Source organism: Carica papaya, chromosome 8 (assembly GCF_054855325.1).
Source record: "Carica papaya isolate Zhongbai chromosome 8, ASM5485532v1, whole genome shotgun sequence".
NCBI classification, from domain to species: Eukaryota; Viridiplantae; Streptophyta; class Magnoliopsida; order Brassicales; family Caricaceae; genus Carica; species Carica papaya.
In genome coordinates, this window is record NC_142316.1 from 28,692,297 (window position 1) to 28,715,252 (window position 22,956).

A 22,956-nucleotide genomic window follows, 5' to 3' on the forward strand; every position below is an offset into this window, starting at 1 on the left:
AATTATCAACCGTCTTCAATACTCTGTCTGGTATAAACGTCGCAATTATAGATCGTCTTCATATCTCGTCCGATATGAACAATATTAAAACAATGATTGTCCCCAATACTCTTTTTAGTATGAGTGCTACCAAACTATTTTTTAACTCCGTCTAATATGGGACTTCTCAGGCATGTCTGACTGATTTCGTATTCACAGTAGGGTTCACTACATACACATATACACACATCCCACTCGCACAAGCAACTATAAACGGTCTTTCCTGCGTATCGACCCACTAGGTATATATATCAACCCACCACGGCATGCAAAACCCCAAACAACTAAAACAAATATGCATAATCAATTATATACCAACATTGCACAAAATCAATTAAATCATCACCATCAGCATCTTACACAAAGTTAAATTCAAAATCACAATCGTTCCTAGGTGATCTAAAGACCAAACTTTGATTAAACAATTACGGAGAGTGTTAAGATATCCTTACTTCAAAACATAAGCCAAAACTGTCGCTTTTTTACGGTCATTAAACACTGCTTTTCCTGTAGAGTTCAAAGTTCTTTTTGTTTTCGAGGCAGGGTGGGGGAAGGACTCGAGTTTGAGTCATGAGCTCCACAATGGGAGTGTTGTGCCATCTAAGCTACATACTCTTGGGAAGTTCCTATTCTTAATTTTCCTATTCTTGTACCAAATGTTCCTAATAATATGATGTACTGTTTATTCAGTACAATAGTAAGCATAGGAGCATGGCATTACTTCGATTTACTCCTTTATCCAAGAATAGGTTCTAGGATATCAGAATTTTTGTAGTGCTTAGTGTCAACGGTTTTCATTTACTACCAACCTTCATAGCGATCTACAACGAAAAAGAAGTACAAGAAAAAGTTGTCTTCCAAAACCTTTCCAGTCAATGATTATTAGAAATTAAAGTTCTTCTGTCTCCCCGACTCTCCCTTTATTTTTCAGAATCTTCCCTCATTGTCCTGTCCCCATGCAGAAGAAAAGAAAAAGCCCTAACTCTAGGGGAGAGAGTAACAAAAACTAGTTTCTGCATTCTTTTGCTCGTGATTAACAACAGATTTTTCTGACAGAGGGCTGGTTTCTGGTTGTTGTCTCACATATCATCAGTGTCTCATGTGCCACTGTTTGTCAGCTGTTCTCTCACTTGCTAGTGGTTCTGAGCACATGAATCTCATGTGCTGGCAAAGAGAGTCTTGATGATTGTTTACTGCTCTTCTTGGTCACTTTAATGTATGTCCACTGCCTGAATGATGACCAGTCAAACTTTCCCACCATATCTGGAGACAATGGCATGTCGTTTTCTTGAATTAAAAGAAAGAAAAGAATGTCGGTTCCAGGTAGAGCTATAGCGAAGGCTAAGAGTCATCATTTGCCTTTTGTACTGAAAATAATTTGATCTGCATTCCGTCAATTGAGTTATTTTAAAATTTTTATTTTTTACTTCACTAATTAATATATCAATTTTCCCAACCAGAATCTGCCTGAAAAACTGAAACAATAGATAGCTTCATGATAGTTGACAAGGCGGCTGCAGCATACAAAATCCTTTTTTTCCCTAGAAAAACCCAAGTAAAATGCATATCAGGAAAAATAAATTTTGCATCTTATTAGGTACTCCACATAACATAAAATAAATTCAAATAATTAATGAGATCCACAAGTTAATTGATGAATACATAATTCTTCTATACTGATCCAGTTCTTATTTTAGCTCAATTTTTTGCAGGAGCCATGTTAAGCGCCAGAAGCTTGCTGTTGCTTCGTACCATAACAACATTAGCAGCAAAGTCTATATCAGGAACTTCAACGACCTCTTCTCTGTTATTATACTCGTACTGTGACCAAAGTTATCACCAGACTGTTTATACCAATAACCGGAAAATTGATGCATCAGTCAAAACTGGTTGCCTAATATCTGCCCAGACCTTGTTTGACCAAATGCCTGTACGTGATGTTGTTTCATATAACTTGCTTATTTCTGGATATGCCCGATATGGGTACTCAAAACAGGCTCTTGGTTTTTACAGTGAAATGGTTTCAAGGCGTGTAAGAGAGAGTGCATCCACATTTTCTTCTGTTATAAGCATATGCAGCAACTGTGGTTATTATAGAGAAGGAACTCAAGTTCATTGCAGGGTAATTTCACTTGGGTTTCAGTTGAATTTGTATATTGGGAGCTCCCTTATGGATATTTATATGCATATGGGGTCTGATAAGGAAGCTTTCAGGGTATTTGATGAAATACCAAAGAGAAATTTGATTGTATGGAATTTGATATTCAGATGGTTCTCTGAGTTGGGTCGATCAAGTGAATTATTTGAATGTTATCATAAGATGGAAATGGATGGTATTTGTCCAAATGGGCTTAGTTATTGTTATCTGATTCATGGTTGCAGTAACAAAAGGTTATTGGATGAAGGAGAGCAGCTTCATTGCCAGGTTATAAAGGTTGGATGGGCAGAATCACATATTTTTGTTGCCAATGCTTTGGTGGATTTTTATTCTGCTTGTGGGTGTCTAACTGGTGCTAGGAAATCATTTAAAGCTGTTTGTGAGGTGGATGTGATCTCATGGAATTCACTTATTTCAGTTTACACTGATCATGATTTGTTGCTCGATGCCCTTGAATTATTCCATAGGATGCAGTTTTGGGGGAAGAGGCCATCTATCCGTTCATTTGTGGGGTTCTTGAATCTATCTAGTAGTGGTGGTGATATTCTGTTTGGAAAGCAAATCCATTGTTATGTATTAAAAATGGGTTTTGATTATGCAAGCGTCCATGTCCAGTCTGCATTAATTGACATGTATGGGAAATGTGGTGACATTGAGAGTTCACTATCTGTTTATGAAGCTTCTCCGCGTAGAATTTTGGAGACCTGTAACGCCCTAATGACATCTTTTTTGCATTGTGGGGTCACTGAAGATGTGGTTGAGATGTTTAGTTTAATGGTTCATGGAGGAATTGCATTTGATGAAGTCACACTTACCACAACACTAAAAGCACTCTCATTTTCTGGTTGTGCAATCTTGCCTAGTTGCAGACTTCTGCATTGCTGTGCTGTAAAGTCAGGTTATGAATCTGATGTTGCAGTTTCTTGCTCTTTGATCGACACATATTCTAGATGTGGTCATGTTGAACTTTCTCGGCAAGTTTTTGAAAAACTTGCTTCACCTAATGTCTTCTGTTTCACATCTATCATCAATGGGTATGCTCAAAATGGAATGGGGAGGGAAAGTCTTGAGATGTTTGAAGCATTGATTCAGAAGGGGTTGAAAGCAGATAAAGTGACATTTCTATGTGTATTAACAGGATGCAATTATTCGGGGTTGGTAGAAGAGGGAGGATTGGTGTTTAGTTCAATGAAATCGGTTTATGGCATGTGCCCAGACCGGCAACATTATTCATGCATGGTAGATCTTTTAGGCCGGGCAGGACTGCTGGAGAAAGCTGAAGCATTGATGCAGCATGCACCAGCAAAGGCTGATTGTGTGATGTGGAGCTCTTTGTTGCGGAGCTGTAGGATTCACAAGAATGAAACAGTAGGAAGAAGAGCTGCAAAAATCTTGATGGAGCTTGAGCCGTTGGATTTTGCTGTTTGTATACAAGTTTCAAACTTTTACTCTGAAATAGGAGAATTTGAGACCTCATTGCAAATTAGAGAGATTGCAGTGGCAAGGAAGCTCATGAGGGAGATTGGTTATAGCTCAATAGTGGTGAATGGTTGCAATTAGAATTTGCATCTCCTACTGGCAAAATTGATGGACAGAATTAGCCCTAGGAGCCCCATATAGGTAAAGGTTGCCCCGTCAAAACTGTGTGAAATTATTTTTTTGTAGATATGCCATATGTGGAGTGCTTTCTTTCAGTGGAAGCTTTATGACATGCCCATGGTGCATGGACAGGATTCTTGCTATTTTAGCGTCTTAGATTGGCCTAACTTGCTGATTGACCTCATTTAGTTTTATTGGATGCTTTTTCTACTGCTACAGTACTACTGACAGTAATATTTATCTTTATATTTACAAAACAAGATTTCCTGTTTATTTTCTCATTTTCCTCTTATCCATTCCTCCAAGAAAGAGACAGAGGACACTAGTCAAACACTATCCATGACCATTTGGACTTGGTAAATTTTGTGCACTGGTTGAAGAGTAAAGCAAAGAACACAAAGATCCCTTGTACTTTAAGTGTGGGCATGTAGAACATATGGAGCACCTAAATGTGCTTTTAATCCAAGCCACCAGCTTAGAAAACTCTTACTAATCTCTTGCTATATAAATTTAAACCCGCTGTCTCCAACAGATTATACAAACCAATCTTGCAAAGAGCTAGTAAAGAGATAACATGGGTAAACTCTTTGTGGTTTCCATTTTTTGTTTGCTGATACCAGCTTATGGAGTTGCAGGGAACCTATTGTATGACAGCATTGATATGCTTTGGGAGTTTGAAAATTTGGACGTAGCAGAAGAGGCTGAGGAAGAACTTTTTGACGTCCCATCGTGGACAAGTAGGTCTGCTAAGAAGGGTTTTTTAAATGTGGATGACTTTGGTGCAGTGGGAGATGGAGTTTCCGATGACACCCAGGTGCAGATTTTCTTTCTCTTTATTTGAAGAGTTTTTTCAGATACAGTGCTGGGGAAACTGTAATGATGCATTTTGAAATTTACTGTAAAAAATGTCTCTCACTTAAGGGATGATCTTAGTCTGGTCAATTTAACATACTTGAAGGGTGTTCCTCTCTTGATTGTTCTCGATGGTAATATCTTTCTTCTTTAATGCTGTTACTATCAGGCCTTTGTAAAAGCATGGAACACTGCATGTTCTACACCAGAATCAGTATTCTTGGTTCCTCCAGGACGTCGTTATCTGGTTAAAGCAACACGTTTCAGGGGTCCCTGTGCAGATAGGTTAATCATTCAGGTAAATTTCAATATCCATCTCGCTGAATTCAAGCAGTACAAGGCATCTGCTTTAACTGTGGTCATCATTATCCAGTGGACAACCATTAATATCAATATGAACTTAAATTCCTTGCATCTCTACTGTTGTGGTTATTGTTAGATTGATGGAACAATTGTAGCACCAGATGAACCTGAAAGTTGGGATCCAAAGTTCCAAGGTAACTGGCTTGATTTTTCTAATCTGCAACGGGTGATCTTCCAAGGGAATGGAGTTATTGATGGTTCTGGCAGTAAATGGTGGGCAGCATCTTGCAAAACAAATAAGTCCAATGTAATGTTTTTCAATCGGCTAATGAATTGTTTAGCGTATACTTTGGTTGAGCAAATGGAAGCTAACTGTAGTTCTTCTGACTGTTTTACAGCCTTGCAGAGAAGCACCAACTGTAAGAACCTATTCCCATCCATTTATTAGGCATGTTACCAAAAACAAAATGCAATACTTGTGGGACCAGAAATCCCAAATGTTTGCAAGTGAGAGTTAATACAAGATTTTCTTTGCAGGCATTAACTATAGATTCAAGCTCAGCTGTAAAGGTAAAAGGCCTAGCCATCCAAAACAGCCAGCAGATGCATTTTACCATTTCCCGCTCCACAGCCGTGCGAGTATCTGGAATAAAAGTCACAGCTCCCGGGGACAGTCCTAATACTGATGGAATTCATATCACTGGTTCAACGGGTGTCACCCTCCAGGACTGCAAAATAGGAACAGGTGCTCAAATATTATCCCTTTTTTCTCTTCTCATCTCATTTTCTGTTTTAGCAAAAGAAGAAAAATGGGATTCTTAAGACTTCGAAGAAACAAGAATAATACATCAGATTTTAAAAAGTTCAACTCTGAAGAAGAGCATATCAAATGATATTACTATTGTTTGCATATAACATCAAAGCTTATATGAATAAGACACACCTAAGTTGTTTTATGAACATACTGATGGGTGATTCATGATGATCATTATGATATCAGGGGATGATTGCATTTCAATTGTAAATGGTAGCTCTGCTATTAAGATGAAGAGAATTTATTGTGGGCCAGGACATGGTGTTAGGTACAATTTCGTTTTTACTTGGTTTCCATAATTTCTTATTAAGCATTCAATATTTTTTGTTATTTGCTCCCCTAATTGCAAGTGGGAATCTTAAATTTGCAACTACTCTTTGGTGGCAAACTTTGTTGTTAGCATTGGTAGCCTTGGGAAGGACAATTCCACGGGCACAGTCACAAAAGTGGTTTTGGATACAGCATTCCTCCGAGAGACAACAAATGGTCTCAGGATCAAGACTTGGCAGGTAATAGCCAATCACTGCCAAATCCTGTAAATCATCTCAACATAATTATGTTAAAACTGATCCTTCAACACTTAGAATGCCACAAGTTTATCTTCACTATTGTACTTATGTAAGAAGCTTATCCTCTTTTGACTTTGAGGAGCATGGTTGGGGACGAAGGGTGTGAGACCATAGTGTCTCTACTGTTGATGCATTATGAAACTTTCTTGAATGTTGACATAAAGTTACAAACACCTAGATGCATCACTTATTCCTTTTTTAAAATATATGTTCCGTTCATTCTGTTATTTGGTGTAGGGTGGTTCTGGTTATGTTCGTGGAGTACGTTTTGAAAATGTGAGGATGGATGATGTTGCCAATCCCATCGTTATCGATCAGTTCTATTGTGATTCATCAAAAGCCTGTCAAAACCTGGTAATTGTACTCCATACTCCTGGGGTAGTCTTCTAATCAAATTACAACTTTGACATTCTAAATCCTGCTTTTGCATTTTTAATAGACATCAGCAGTAGAAATAAGTCAGATACTGTACCGGAACGTTAGTGGGACTACAAGTAGTTCAAAAGCAATGAAATTTGCCTGCAGTAACACTGTTCCCTGCAGTAACATAGTCCTTTCAAACATCAACTTAGAGAGGAAGGATGGATCGGTTGAGACCTATTGCAATTCTGCCCAAGGCTTTGGTTATGGTGTTGTTCATCCTGCAGCAGATTGCCTAACTTCCAATGACAAGGACAAAGAGTATTCTATAACTAAACTTTCCGAAAATAATGAGCTTGTGGAACTAGTCAAAGAGGATATTGGTATGCCCAACAGAAATGAAATTATTCACACTGAGCTCTGATTTGGCTCCCAATAAGCACATGAATAATCTGATAATTTACTGAATTGGCTTAACCGGATTGTAGAATTACTAGTTGAGCCTTCTTATAGATGGGCTGAGGTTGCCATGGTAAATTTTGTTGGAAAAACTAGAGGTGTTTATATTAGATTATAGTTATACACAAAGTTCATTCGCTAAACAGGTTATGAACGAATTTTTCGTCGTCAAATTATTCTGGCCGTGTATGAAGTGTGGTGTAGAATTTCTTTTCTCTTTTGCAAATATTCTGGTTCTTATTCAACCAAATCTTCTGATATTGCCTGGATATAGAAGTGTTACTTGTTATCTCAAGAAAAGGAAGAAGTACATTGGGATTTTTGTTGATGATTCCATCCAATTTTAAGCCAGTACAGTAGCAGCATATAATTTTTATGTCACTTGTACAGTTTTGTTTAAGTTTATAGCTCCTTGGTAATTCATTTATTTGGTTCGATTCGAACACTCAAGTAGAAGTGTTTTATTAAAAAGAAAACAGAGGTTTAAAGAAATTTAGAGTTCAATGCATCCTATTTTTCTAATCAAACATTCAATTGATGGTACAGAAAGAAATTATCATCAAATTCAACCAAAATTATACTATAAATCTTTTGATCGCATTTCCCACTGAAAAATTATATTATCACTTTTATTATCTCAAAAAATAGTAACTATATCATATATATATATATATATTTACAAATTGATGCGGTAGTTGGTAGGAATATGAGTAAAATACTTCAAATAGATATGTATTATTCATTTATACTGTTACCTCAGATAATTTTTATATATAGATCTTACCAAGCATAGCATTCCTCTTGTATCTTAGTTGCATGTAAGTGTTTTCGTAATTCGAAAGAACCAACAATTTGTTACACGTTATGCAAATGTCTCAAACCTTTTTTCTTAATAAGCCAAAATTTCATAAGAGAATATTTAAAGTAGTATCAAAAGGTGCATATATATATATATATATATATATTATAAACGATTTGATTACTTTATCAAAAAAAAAAAAAAAGAAAAAAAAGAAAAAAGAGTCATAATAATAATAGTTTATTAATATATGAACCAATAATGATTTTGATTGCAATTTATATATATATATATATATTTTTTTTATGGTTATATAGTTACATAATTGTCGTTTTACATCCTCATGATCTACACTTTAATCAATAAAAAGATATGAACTATTTCTGAGGTTGTCTCCACATAAGTTTGAACTGGGAAAAGATGTCTCTTTGTTTGGATTTATTTCACCAATTTAATACCCTCAGCTACATTAATTTATTTTACCAATCAACTGAAAGATCCCGTGTGTCACCTCTAACTAATTAAAATTCTAAAAATACACAATTGTCTTAATATAAAATTGATTAAAGTTGGTATTCGACCTTATACTATATATGTATTATAACTATTGTATAAAGTGAACAGAAGTTCCAAATAAGGATGACAAAAGGTGGAGTTTCTCAGTTCTGTAAAGTGTATAATACATATATATATATATGTTCGTATTCAAATCAGCCCCATCCTTCTCTAGCATATAATGAAGGGTTTAGTACATAATATACGTACGTAATTTCCATTTTGTCTAATTCTACACATGCACTACGATCTGCAGACAAGATTGTATGCCCCACCAGTCACGAGACGCTGCTAAACCTAATTACCCATCTCAAACATTAATATGCATAATTTCATTACGATCGTTAATAGATTATTTAATAATAAACTTATAATGCCATCATAATTAAACAGATCCAACCTGCAACAGTGAAGAGTTTTTTTTTTTGAGAAAAATAAAATTCCAAGTAACCATGCGACAGTAAATCCTGCTGCAGCAACGGAGCCAATCAAGTATTCTTCAGGTAATTGTATCGCCTCTTTGTTGGGATATTTGCAAGACGAAGATTACGCCAAATCTTCTTCCATGGGAAAGTGATATATCTTGAGTAAGAGAAGCACTTGAGAATATATTTCTTCTACTCCAAACATTATAATAATAAAGATTTTATTGTGTATTTCCATCGTTAGGATGTGTCCGAATAACGTTAGTTGGGGGCTTTCTCATGCTTGATGGAATCTTAACAGTTTGCTTAACTTTAAAAGGAAGAAATAAACCCCTAATTAACTGCACATTCCATACCTATCTCTGGATAAATCAACTTCACATTTTGTACAGTCCCAAGTTGTGTACTTTCTACCATCACCTACCCTCCACTTTATACCTTCATCAAGGAGATTTTTCTCATCCAGAATGCTAAACTACGTATAAAATGGTGATTAATCTCCAAACTTGTTTCTATCAACAAAACCAAATCGAAATAAAATGGTGATGAGATCTTTAAATTTGAAGTTTTTCTTTTTAATGAAACTAAATGGTTAAAGTTTAATAATTAATTAAATGGAATGAGCAGCTGATGTAACTTTGTCATGAGCAAGAGTTAAATCATTTCTATATGGATAGTTTTCATGGTCCAATTAGTGTCGGTACCCGCTACAACCCCCAAAACGAAGAACATTCCAAATTTGGTAAAAAAAAAAAAAAAACAACGTGTGTGTGTGTGTGTGTGTGTGTATATATGAATACATACATCTTTGAGAAGTATATGTGTACGTACTCATGAAATCACCCTACGTAATTTCCGATTATTTCACCGTATAAACCCATCTATTTATTACATTTATGTACGGATGGATGGATGGATGGATTTTGTGAACATATGAGATTAATGATGTATACTTTAAACTTCCATGAAATATTTTGTACATGTATATATATGCATATAAACAGTTAAAAGGGTGGTTGTATGCAATCCGTGACTTCTCTGGGTGGCGTTTATTTTAGACCATGAATGAAAGATGTTATAATACAAACAAAATGGCCGACAAACGCACCTGTTTTGTAATTTATTAAGAGAGATTAGCACCCAACATTAATATGGTAATCTTAATAAGAAACTCTTTTATTTACATGATTATATATATGTAGATATATAGTGTAGAAAAAGTAGCAATTTTAGAGGCTGCAATCTTATTTATTTATTTTTTAAACTGTCTTAATTCATTTTAAATTATCAGAAAAAGTTAATATTTCTTTACAAGAAATGTATACTTCTGGACGATGAAAAACATGGTGTTGATGTATATAATTTAAAAAGTGTATATATATATATTAAACTAAATTTGTATCATCACACACCAACTATTTACAGCATCAACGTGAACCCCTCCAATTGGGCATAACAGCCTAAGGCGCACACATGTAATTAATTTAACCATTAATTATATTAATTCAGCTTCAAACTCTAGAATGATCCGTGAACCTTTCCCTTTTCTTTTTTATGAAAAAAAAAAAAATTATCTTTATCTCCACTAAGAGTTTGATTTGAAATGTGTGGTTGCTGTTCCAAGAATCAGTGCAAAGCTTCCTCCCCCCCCCCCCCCCCCCCTCTTTTTCACTTGAAAGTTCCAAATTGTAAATTAATCTTTCTACCTATATATATATATATATATATATCTATTTCTCTGTCTATGGATTTTCAGTATTATATATATTTTCGTATACGCCAAACAAAAGTTTAACTTTCACATGACAAAGTGTCGGATTCTTGTGTGCGTAGTTTTTGAGGGTTACCTTCAATTAAATTAATATAACGTATCTGTAATAAAAAAAAAAAAAAAATACTTATTAAATTCTCTTGCGACAAAAAAAAAAAAAAAAAGTTGGCTAGTTATATATCACATATCCATCAGTTGAAATATTCTACTGTGTGTATATATATATATATATATAGACACTTGGCCTTGATCCCATCTAAGCTGCAGGTTGTTTTAATTTATAATTAAATGCATCTTAGACTCCACGAGTTTGTATGAAACTTATAATACTACTATAAACTTATTACTAGTCTCTTTAAATAAACTTATTATATATATATATATATATGCATGCTGGTTGTCAGCAAGAAAAACGGTAGAGCCGTAACTTGGAATCAAGTACAATCACGTTTTCAGAAGGTCTCTAATGGAGACAACGAATTTTTTTTAAAAAAAAAGTGCTTTAGAAACATCCATACCAAAATTTAACAACTTATAGAATTAACCAATTAATATTCATTACCCCTTACTACATCAAATATGAAGTAGTAATCTGTTGCTTTAAATAACTCTCAAGCTCCACACACGTACATATACATATATATATATATATATATGCGCGAGTATATAGCAATCATGCAACATAATCCCAAAACCAACTTTACATAAATTTTTTTGTAACTCATGTAATAAATAAATTAAGGAATAAAAAATATATAATTATATTAATATATTTAAATTTTGAGATAATTAAAAATAATTAATTATTTAAATATATCTAAAAATTCAATCAATCAATCAATTATCTAGTTTCACTTTTCTTTATTTTAATATTTAAACATTTTTTTTTTTTATTAGATGTATATATGTTGGTTGATCATACGAATATATTTAAAATTAAAAATTATATAGTTAGTTAATTATATACCTAACTAAAACAGATAATAAAGAAAATTAAAATTTAACATTAATCATTAGAGTGAAGAATTATGATCGGTTACTGCCTTATCTTTAAAAATAAATGATTCAGTATATATTTTAATTTAATTTGGAATATATTTAAATAAATCATCTGTCTAATGCATCTGCATGGAGTTCACGAGATGCTTCCAAGTTCACGAGCCATTAAATACACAAAACGACGGCTAAGAAGGTCGTCGTAACTTCCTTCATCTCACAAAAAGTCGATACACACACACACACACACATATATATGTATATATGGCTGTGTTTTAAGCTTAAAAGACGGCCGTGCATGTTCACGCAAATTCTACATTAATATATTGCCTAGTAAATAAATAAACAAAAATTCTGATCCAAATGTGCAATATGGAGTAATATCTGATATTATATCCTCGGGTATGGGAGAAACAAAAGGGGAAAAATTTATATATACATACACAAATATACATCACAAACTAGGGTACATACATATATATATGTAAAGTATCTATATATGTAATTATATTTTATGCTTATCTACGTGCCTAACCTACACGAGAGGCAATACTTAAACTCGCAGTAATTATCGTTTTCTTTTTTGGTGTTTGTGCATGTCTCCAAAAGTATGTATCATGAAAGTAATTTAAGGACAAGAAAATAAATATTATTAATATTATATATATCTTCAAAAAAATTATATATATATATATATATATACTTTCTTGATTAATTTAATTTATTTTACTCGACAGCTGTACCATTAAGGTACTTAATTAGAATTTTTCTTTCAGGTACAATGTGATATTATCTAATTAATGCTGTATAGTCTATAATATGTAATGCTTATATATAACTCTGCAGTAGGTGTTGCCGGTTCGAGAAGCAAGAAGCAAGAAACAGAGAAAGTTGGAGAGATAGAAAGAGGAAGATGAATCTCATGGTGTTTCTCATTAATAAAAAATTTCTCTTTTATAATGCTTATATAGTGATTCTTACTTCCTAACTAAAGTAACTAAAACCGGATTAACGTTAACGAAACAAAAATGACAATTGTTAAACATTTAATGGAAGCATACATATTCACTTAACACTCCCATTCAAGATGAACTATGTGTTATCAACCATAAACATCTTCAATAGTACATGGAAATACAAAGTCAACTACAATGGCTTGGTGAAGAGATATGCTAATTAATACTCAAATTTAAGTGGAAGTAATTTAATTGCTCCAGAAATCAGATGGTCTCTTATAAGATGACAATTAATTTCTATGTTTTGTTCATTCATATTATGTTTTTATCATATTAAAGAAACATGGTATATCAAAATTATGTTAAACTCATGCTTGAGTAGAAAAATCTAAGTAAAATGTGTATAATCATCAACAAGTGTTATAAAGAATTGATGACCAGTACGAGTTTTTACATCGTAAGGCCCCATATACATCACATTGGACTAAATTAAATAAATTTTTTGACCAAACGATTGTGAAATATAAAAGGTATTCATTTTTGTTTACCTAGAAGACAAATGTAACAAGGCTCACAAATAGACACTATTATGTAAGTGAAGTCAAGTCAAGACTTAATTTGAAGATTCTTGAAATAAAAAGATAAGATAAATAAAAAATTAATGGAAATTATGCTCTGATACTGTGTTCCAATTCAAGAAGCATGAAATAAGAGATAAAAAAATTTGAGAGACAGAGAAGAATATTTTTCAAAGTTGGATAGATTAGATAATAAGTTAATAATTTTTTTTTTTTTGTGTTTTAAAATCTTGTAGAATTTTTCATTAATTAAAAATTTTCATTATATAACATTTATATACTAATCTTTACTCGAGTTAGTTATTAACTCGAATGATTAAGATTGACTAACTAACTTAATTAAACTAAGAAATTAAATATTTAACGACAGCTGTTGCACATTAACTTAAAGTAGAAAATTTTAAATATATTATTATGTGTAGATATAACGGTTTCATTAGGACAAAAAGTCTTGTATATATTGTGTACAAAAAAGTTGGCAGCTGGTACATACATGCCAATTAATTTAAGACACGCATCTTCCAGTAGTAGTACTGTTATATATACATTTATGGGATACATATTTTAAACTCCATGGCCCTGATTTTAGCTACATTCCAAGAACCAACTCTGATTTCAAAATTAATGTTCAATTTCATTTAATGAAGTTCACCCCCACTCACACACACACACATATATATACATATATATAGAGTCAGTGCTCACAAAACAATCAAATGTTTGATTTACAACGTCAGCCACATAAATTTGTGAGTTATATATATATATATATATATATCTATTAAGATCAATCTTATATGCAGCGGATGCAGTAAGGTGCAGAATAATGGGAGAGAGATTTGGGAAAGGGACTTGAGCATGAGGGTCAAAGCTAGGGTGGAGAGATAAAAGATTATTGCTGTGTCCTACCTATATAATTTACCAGGCGATACGGTGTCGTTTCTGTAAATTTCTTATGTATGTTTGCATATAAGAGTATACTATTAAAACCCAGCAGGCAGCATATATATATATATATATATATATCCCCACCCTAATTATTCTTACTAAAAACAAACAGATACCAACAGAGTTTTCATTTTATACATATTGGGAATCTAATGTATATAGGCTTAGTTCCACAACAAGACTTTTGGTGAATTTTTTAAAACTTTATCCTACATTTTGTCACCTATACGATATAAAAGAATATATCAAAGAAAATATTTTTAAATATGTAATTTATTTGAATAAAAAAATTTCGAAATTTCGTATATATACACACGTATGTACATACATATATATATGTGTGTGTGTGTGTGTGTGTGTGTTAAAGGAAGATTAATTTTTAATCTGAAGTTGGGTCCTTCTTCAGTTTATGATCTTGCCTTGCAGAGAAGAATGATGGTTGTCGCATCAAATTCTCGTGATAATATGTCGAAAATCATCTCTGTCTCAATCTGAACTTGGCATCTTTTTCAAATAGGATCCAGACACCAGACTCCATAATTTATAATTCATATATATATAAAAGAAAAATTAATTTAAGTTTGTTATGTATTCCCAAAATTATATATCTTTTTGTTTTTGTTTTTTGGGTGCAAAATTAACCTTCTTTGGTGGTTGATCAATTAGAGAAGAATCATGTAGTGATGAATATAAATTTATTCTGGAAATACAACCACAAATTGATATATCTAGAGGAGGGATATTCCCTGTTGATCTTTTATTTTAATTTAAAAAAGGATTAATAAACATAAATCATGTGACTTGGAGGCCAAAAAAAAAAAAAAAAAAAAATTAAACAATCAATTATTAATTACGTACTATTAGTTGGACAAGTTGATGTTCTTTACAATTTGTACGAAGTTGCAAATCTATGGGCGCATAAAGGTTTCTTTCATATTATACCTATATGTGTGTGTGCGTATACAAAATATGTTGTTTTTCTTTTTAAATTTAAAATTCTGAAAATATATCATAACCTGTGGATCCCCAGTTCTCTGAGAGACAGTTCCAGTTGCCTTTTTTTTGCTCTGTGTCTGTAAATTATGATTATATTGGAAAAGATGAAATGGGTTGGGGAAAAAAAAAAAAAAAGATAAGGAAGGAAGATTGTGGACTGAGAAGACAAAAAGTACAAAAATGAAGCCCGTGAACGTTGCATGTGACCATAAAAGAACTGTTCTAATCAGTGCCCTTGACAACATAGAGACCCACTCACGTGTGTCTTTTTTGGCTTTTTTGTTTCCTATAAAATTCCAAAATTTATCACTTTTGATTCTAAATTTTTAATTCCAAAACCACCACATACACATATATATTATTATATTCATTACCTCTAAGCCAGCCACATAAATGGAAAACCAACAATATATATTCGCCAACTACCGTCTCCTTTCTATTTCTTTCTTCACTGCCTCTACTTTTTGCTTCAATTATCTCAAACACATTTATATATACATATATTTGTCTACACATTCAAAACTTAAAAACTTTTTCTATCACCATGCAAACTGCACGCCGGCTCTTTTATTGTATAAATAGGTGTAATAATATCAAACTCTTTTAACTCCATCAAATAAGAATAAGAATATATATAGTATTTTAACTCCACGTCCAATTCAATCTTCACATTTACTACTTCTTAATGTCTTTAGACATTGGCGTTTCTGAAAATTAAGCAAGAAAAAGAGAAGTGAATTAGAGTTGAGTGGAGGTTTTGGGCCTATTATACTGATAATTGATGGAGGATGTGTTTTGCACGGGCCAGCAATTGAAGGATGAGTGGTCACATGTGGGGACAATTTTACATGTGGCGAAATGTTTAGAATAAAAAAAAATTTAATTGATTAATAAATTAAATAGAGACATAAATGTTTAGAATTATTAATGCAATCTTTGCTCATGTCATGTCTTTCAAGTCTCGTGAGCTTTGGACTGCTCTGCTCTCCCTATTTAAACCATTTCACCCTTCACTTGCTTTCTCAATCTAATTCTAACCCACTCTTCTCCTTCCACTCACAAACACAAGAATATATACAAAGATAATATAAGCATGAGCGGCTTTAGTGCGAGGAGCATAACATTTATGCTCTTCATTGCTTTTCTGGTTTGGTCTTCGAGTTTTGACACCTGCATTGCAAGAAGAGGCCGCCACTGGAGACAGACCAGGAGCAGCTCAGTTTCCCTGTACAAGAAGAAGGGCAAGAATCATAGTAACCACCACCACAATGTCAAATCAAAATCAAAATCGTCTCCTCACAAGGCTCCTTCACCTCCTCTCTCTCGTAAGGCTCCATCGCCTCCCCCGCCTAATAACCCTAAAGATGATGACATCCCACCACCGCCGCCGCAAAAAGGCTACGGGAGTCCCTCGCGTTCTTCAGTCTTTAACGTGCTGGATTTTGGTGCAAAGGGCAATGGAAACACTGATGATACCAAGGTATGTCCCTGAGTCTCCACTTCTCCCTAGTAAGTCATGATCAACCAAATTTAGCTTATTACTAGACAAGTTCGGGTTACCGTGCAAAGCCTTCTGCACAAATTATGCACAGAGATTAGTTTCTTGACATACAGGCCGCCACAGAGTTCACGGGCAGTGACCGTGACCGGGACTGATCTGGCCCCATTGGCAATTTGGCACAAACATTCTTTTATTGACATATAATGCAATCTTGGAAAAAGAGGGGCAATCTGAATTTTAAGTCAATTGGGCATCTTTCTATTTTTATTTCAATAGATAAAAGAGTATTGCTGAATGTGTCAAAGAAATTTTACAAAAGAATTCACTTAAAAAGTAATCTGAAATTTTTGACATTCATTTTAAATTAAATATGAATTCAATTTATGAGTAAATTTTGTTCCAACACCTTACAACATTACTCATCCCATAAATCCAAACAGAATCAGATCAATATATAAAGTTAGTAGGCCTGGCTTACCCTCATTTTTTTTATTATTGTTTCTCAATTGGTAAAATCAAGTGAGTATAAATATGAGGTGCACAAAAAATAATGCAAGAAAACAAGGGAGGAAAAAAATTAAAGAATACAGGAGAAACACACAATCATGTGGGGTCCGCCTAAAAGAAAGAAAAATAAAAAAGTGAATCCCGTTACGGACAGTTTACTCATGATTCCAACAATAATTGTATGTAGTTCTGCACAAACCACCACCAACCATAATTCTATGATCGTAGTTATAGCTACTCACAGAGGATATTGATAATATGCAACGCAGGCATTTCAAGCTGCATGGGCATCTGCTTGTAAAGTTGAAGCATCAACGGTGATCGTCCCGGCTGAATATGTGTTCCTCGTGGGTCCAATCTCATTTTCTGGTCCATATTGCCAACCAAACATCGTCTTTCAGGTAAAAACCAGCAGTGTGCGTGCTATTATTATTGCTCCCATAAATAATTTGGCCTTTACAGGAACTAGTATATTAAATGACATAAACAATATATATTGACATTATATTTCGAACAAATAAATTTTAAAATTACCAAAACGTTTGATATGTTTACCTTTATATAAATTTATTAGAGTTTTTTTTTTTTTCCAAAATTTATTCTCAGTTTCATGTTTAACCCAAGTATACAAACTATAAATTTCAAAGGAAAAATCCACAAAATTGGAATTCGTTCCAAACATAATTTAAACATTGCAAAGGCGCATCAGATCAACTTGTACCTGGTTGTTTGAAGCTGATGAGTTGAATTTTCCCTCAGCTTGATGGCACAGTCATTGCTCCAATTGATAACAAACCTTGGGGTAAAGGCCTATTACAATGGCTTGAATTTACAAAGCTACGAGGCATTACAATCCAAGGATCAGGTATCATTGATGGCAGAGGTTCTGTCTGGTGGCAATATTATCCATTTGATGATCCCATTGATGACGAATCAAAGCTTATTATACCGCTAAACAACACAGTACAAGAACACCCACCAATGCCGGTAACCATCTCTTGCAGTTTGTACTTTACCCTGCTATTACTTCCTATCATATCTCCTGTTAATTATGTTCCCCGTGAAAATTGTGGCAGGTAAGAAACGAACTCAATGGGAAAATGCCAAGCATCAAACCAACTGTAAGGATTGCTAAGAAGTTATAATAATTTCCAAGATTAAATTTTGACTCTGCAGCTTGTTAACAGGACTGTTGTCTTCTTTCTTGCACAGGCACTGAGGTTCTACGGCAGTTTTAATGCGACAGTCACTGGTATAACAATTCGAAACAGTCCCCAATGCCACCTCAAGTTTGACAACTGCGTGGGAGTCCTGGTACATAATATCAGCATTTCATCTCCTGGTGACAGTCCTAATACTGATGGGATACACCTACAGAATTCCAAAGATGTGCTAATTCATGGAACTAATCTTGCTTGCGGTAAATTCACTTCTTCCTACTGATAATTTTACATAACATGTTCAGTTTAGATAACTGTGGTCCATAGGCTGAGCTTGCGTCAAGACGAAAAGGAACTAAAAGACCTGCAGAGCCACAACTGAGGTTATTGGCTCAACAAACACAAGAAGTTAGGAAGACTGGTGAATTTTTTTAGTTACATATAGAAAAAGTTTGCATAATTGAAATACCTGGGATAGGAATACGGTTGTGGAAAGTATGTCCCCACTTATCCTGCTTACAACCTTCGTCCCCACATTTTTTGTGAACACTAATAATGTGACACGTGGCAGAATCAATCTTCAACATTTAATGCCACAGCCACATATAGGATAACTTTAACGCCCAGAGTCATCCAAAAGCCATCTGATTTTGATAAGACTTGTATCCCACAAATAACTAGAATACATCTTGTATTTTACTCCATCCAGTTACATTTAATCTTACTTCAGTTGCTAGAACTTCTGCTTCTGTCCCTCTGTCAGCTAGGGTTGCCTCAATTCAGACCTAAAAAAGATTCAGCATAATAAAATGAAACTTCAAAAGGTCTTTATCAAACAAGTCTGGTGGAAACTACTTGCATGCTTATATAGAAAGTCATATTTATGTTAATACAACTCTTAAATTTAATAATGTGTGCAGGAGATGACTGTGTTTCAATACAAACTGGATGCTCAAATGTATATATACACAATGTGAACTGTGGACCAGGGCATGGAATCAGCATTGGAAGCCTGGGTAGGTATAATACCAAAGCGTGTGTTTCCAACATCACTGTTCGGGACATTGTGATGCACAACACCATGAATGGTGTCAGAATCAAGACATGGCAGGTAACAAAATTAATACTACCAGCTTCAATCCCACATGACTAGAAACCTATTGAGTCAAGCAATCAAGAGATAAAATTATGGCAAAAACTGGATCCAAATTTTAAAGTTTGAAAGCACATGCAAGACGAGGGATTTAAATCTTAATTCCCTTTTTGTTGAAATGATTTGGGATAATTTGTTTGTATTAGACTGAAAATCAATTAAATGAAGTTTTGAGACTCAAAAAAGTATTTCCTATGTTTCATTTTCATTCTAAGCCATTTCAAGAACCCTCTACCTCATACCTTTTTTCTTTCTAAAAAAATAACCCTCTACCTTATAAGTTGCACTAACATAAAGACTTTGTCATCCTCCTCTTGATAAGGTTCAAACATTGAACAAAGTTATAAGTTTTCTTATAGCTAGATATCTTTATTTATCACTCAGTGATATCTTACTCTCCAAGTTGTCATAATACTAAAAAAATGTCATTTTCCTCAAAAGTTCTTAGCTCTTAACAGTTTTAAGAAATTTGTTGAAATTTTGCAGACATTCAAGAAGCTAGTACTTGTTCATAAATATAACGTCAATGTAAAATATGCAGGGTGGATCAGGTTCTGTGCAGGGGGTTCTGTTCTCAAACATTCAAGTTTCTGAGGTCCAACTTCCGATTGTGATTGACCAATTCTACTGCGACAAAAGCACTTGTAAGAACCAAACATCAGCAGTGGCTCTATCAGGAATCACCTATGAGAAAATAAGGGGAACATACACAGTCAAACCTGTACACTTCGCTTGCAGTGACAGCCTGCCATGTACAGATGTAAATCTAGCAGCCATAGAGCTAAAGCCACTGCAACAAGCATACCATCTTTATGAGCCCTTTTGCTGGCAAACATTTGGGGAGCTAAACACTCCTACTGTCCCTCCAATTGCTTGTTTACAGATAGGGAAGCCATCAAGAAATGGGGTTCAATCTGATCAAGATATATGTTGACTTACTCCAGATAATATATGGATTTCTCATGGTGGTCAGCATGATTTTTAGACCCCTTCTATACCACAAAAGTTAGGTAAAGAGTGTATATTCATGCAGTCCTACTCTGTAGGAGGTGTTTGTTAGTAGGTTCATATTAGTTCCTATTCTATAACAGTATACAGGGATTATTATCAGTTAGAGTCTGGGTAAGGGAGCCTCGTTTGAGATTGGATTTTCTCCTTGTGGAATAGCACACTAGTCCCTGATTACTAGATGTGAAGTAGTAAATGTATCACCATCTATAGATATACAAATGTTTGATATAAATATTGAATAAATTTTTTTGAATACAAAAGCCTCAGAATGTATGGACAAGTAATAAGCAAGGCTAAACAGATTTCATCAAACATCTACATTCCTGAAGCAGGCGAGTTTGGTAATGTTATTATAAAAAAAAAAAAAAAAGACCAGGAAAAGAAGAGAGCTTGAGAACCACATCTTGAACTCATTCCACCTAAAGTCAGCTGGTCAGAAATCCAATATGACCTTCATATCCACAAACGTTTTTTCACTGTACATTGGACCATCTTTCATCAAGTTTTTAGGGGAAAAAAAAGCTCGAGAAGATGAATAATGTGTCATTGATAGTTCTTAGTGATTTATAAAATCTAGTTATCGAAATTCTATAAACTTCTAAAACTAAATGTTCACCATTATACATTCCCAGCAACGAGTAAGGATTGATTCTCATGATAAAAATTACTAAATAACGCCAAAAACACAACTCAGGAAGCTATGTTAGAATTGTATAACAAACAATGGAATAGAAAAGGCCGGCAGCCGAGAGTAACATAATTTGCTTATTTCCATAGCAAGGAAAGAAAACAAGAATAACAGATGAAACAGTCAAAATGTCCTGATATCAACAACTCGAGAAAAAACTGAAGATCAAGAGTATACTCTATCAGTGAGTCACCACATGCTAAAATTTTCCATCAGAAGAATCTTGTATCATCTCCTTATGTAACTAATATTACTTGGTTACTGTAGATATCGCTCCATCTTAACGTAAGTAGCACAGAAACAACACCAAATAGTTAATAGAAATAAGAGGAAGGATTCACACCCATCCGCACATGTCTCTCCTAAAGAAATAAACAACAAGCTACATGCATCTCTACAGTAGTAACACTGTGATCACTTGAGCTACCTCACAATTAAAAGTTTTATTCCTGGCTTGCCTTCTACTCAGTCTTTGATAAATAATTGATTACTCCATTGCTTTCAAGGGAACATGAGATGTAGGGGGACTTGAACTAGATATTTAATTAAATCGAAAATTGCAATTTCCATGCAAGCAGCATAACAAGCTTAACATGTGAAACTGAACCCTAACGAGTGCAGGCAGAAAACAAACTAACGAACTTTGCATAATCCCCAATTGTGTCCAGAAAACAGGTAAAAGAATAATAAGAAAATGAGGTTTCTAAGGTTAGCAGAACCTTTGTCCTATAAGAGATCAAATCATTTCTGAAGTGATCAATTATCTAAAAGTTCAATCTTTTAGGAAAATGAAAACTTTATCATTTATACTATAAAGAATCTTTTCCAAAACACAGATTATTAGGTAGCACATTCTCTTAGGTTTCTAAAAGCACATCCATGAACTTGCCACTAGCAAAGACTTTCTTTGCTTCTACCTTGCAACCACAACCTAGATCCATTCAGCACATTACCGGCAGCAGTGGAATCTCAATTCCATTAAAATTCATTGCAGTGAAAAAGATTATGATGTGGGCAAGGCAATGTTGTATGTATTCAGTGTCTGACTAACAACTCATATCCAGAATTCATTAGAACATACTCATAAAATGAGTTCATACTGATCTATCCGAAAGGGACAATCTTAGATACAGGAGTGGTGATGGAAATATAACAAACAAAACTTTTGTCACACATAACATGAATAGCCACTCTCCCATTCACCATTTCTGGGACACTAGTGAGCTAGTCACATCCTGATAAGATAAACTTGTTGATGGTGAACCCATACCGTTGTCACATTGAGCTGAAAAGGGAAAGACGTTTAGGTCTAGCGATTGGCACTGATGAATCTTCCCCTGAAAATGAATCAATACGGTCATTCTACAATGAATTCAATCAGAGTTAATTGAGGCTATCAAAACGATGAAACAGCGTCGTTTTCCTCTTCCTGCGTTGTCCTTGATACCGTTTCTTCGTCCTCTTCCCCCAATTCTACCTCTTCGAGAGCAAGTCAGAAACAATCGAGAAGGACGTTACCGTCTTCTCTGACGACTAGCTAGGGGAAGAACGTTGCCGTCTCTGTTACTTTTTTCTTTCACTTACATCTTCAACGACACCGTTTTAAGGATTCTCCCTTCAGATCGAGGAAACGCACTCTTTCTACTTTTACCGCGAGATAAGAAAGCCGTTAAACTGTCGAAGCGCGGGTGTTCGGCTCCTTATCTTATCGACTTATCCATTGGCGGAGAGGTCATACGAAACAGAATCCCAACCATTA

At 34.2% G+C, this 22,956-nt stretch overlaps 2 protein-coding genes and 1 long non-coding RNA gene across 12 annotated transcripts; 2 read left to right on the plus strand and 1 right to left on the minus strand.

Annotated features, from left to right (window-relative positions):
* Nucleotides 1–530: 530 nt before the first annotated feature.
* Nucleotides 531–7,472, plus strand: LOC110813080 (Pectin lyase-like superfamily protein). 6 transcript variants are annotated; one of them, XM_088209675.1, is made up of 10 exons: nt 3,679–3,817; nt 4,432–4,610; nt 4,818–4,946; nt 5,088–5,258; nt 5,350–5,370; nt 5,489–5,696; nt 5,952–6,033; nt 6,166–6,274; nt 6,572–6,688; nt 6,774–7,472. In XM_088209675.1, exons 2-10 carry the CDS (start codon nt 4,458–4,460, stop codon nt 7,116–7,118), a joined length of 1,335 nt encoding a protein of 444 aa, XP_088065801.1. In that variant the 5' UTR covers nt 3,679–3,817; nt 4,432–4,457; the 3' UTR covers nt 7,119–7,472. The 6 variants fall into 6 exon arrangements, 2 of the variants coding, with proteins under 2 accessions (XP_088065801.1, XP_021895774.2); XM_022040082.2 differs by lacking the exon at nt 3,679–3,817 and having other exon boundaries at nt 3,824–4,610; XR_015814012.1 differs by lacking the exons at nt 4,818–4,946; nt 5,088–5,258; nt 5,350–5,370; ... (3 more) ...; nt 6,572–6,688; nt 6,774–7,472 and adding an exon at nt 531–1,362 and having other exon boundaries at nt 1,752–3,817; nt 4,432–4,569.
* An 8,798-nt stretch (nt 7,473–16,270) lies between these two features.
* Nucleotides 16,271–20,769, plus strand: LOC110813097 (Pectin lyase-like superfamily protein). The gene is made up of 7 exons (XM_022040110.2): nt 16,271–16,657; nt 17,455–17,586; nt 17,945–18,172; nt 18,262–18,306; nt 18,398–18,605; nt 19,266–19,456; nt 20,040–20,769. The coding sequence occupies exons 1-7, from the start codon at nt 16,271–16,273 to the stop codon at nt 20,430–20,432; spliced, it is 1,584 nt and encodes a 527-aa protein (XP_021895802.1). The 3' UTR covers nt 20,433–20,769.
* LOC110813099 (uncharacterized) lies at nt 16,545–22,951 on the minus strand. Of its 5 annotated transcripts, none has more exons than XR_015813846.1 (3): nt 22,468–22,921; nt 17,428–19,130; nt 16,545–16,683 (listed from the first exon to the last, which is right to left on the minus strand). It is a non-coding gene; the product is annotated as an uncharacterized LOC110813099 (long non-coding RNA). The 5 variants fall into 5 exon arrangements; XR_015813844.1 differs by having other exon boundaries at nt 16,613–16,750; XR_002539428.2 differs by lacking the exon at nt 16,545–16,683 and having other exon boundaries at nt 17,216–18,723; nt 18,815–19,130; nt 22,468–22,923.
* Nucleotides 22,952–22,956: the final 5 nt, after the last annotated feature.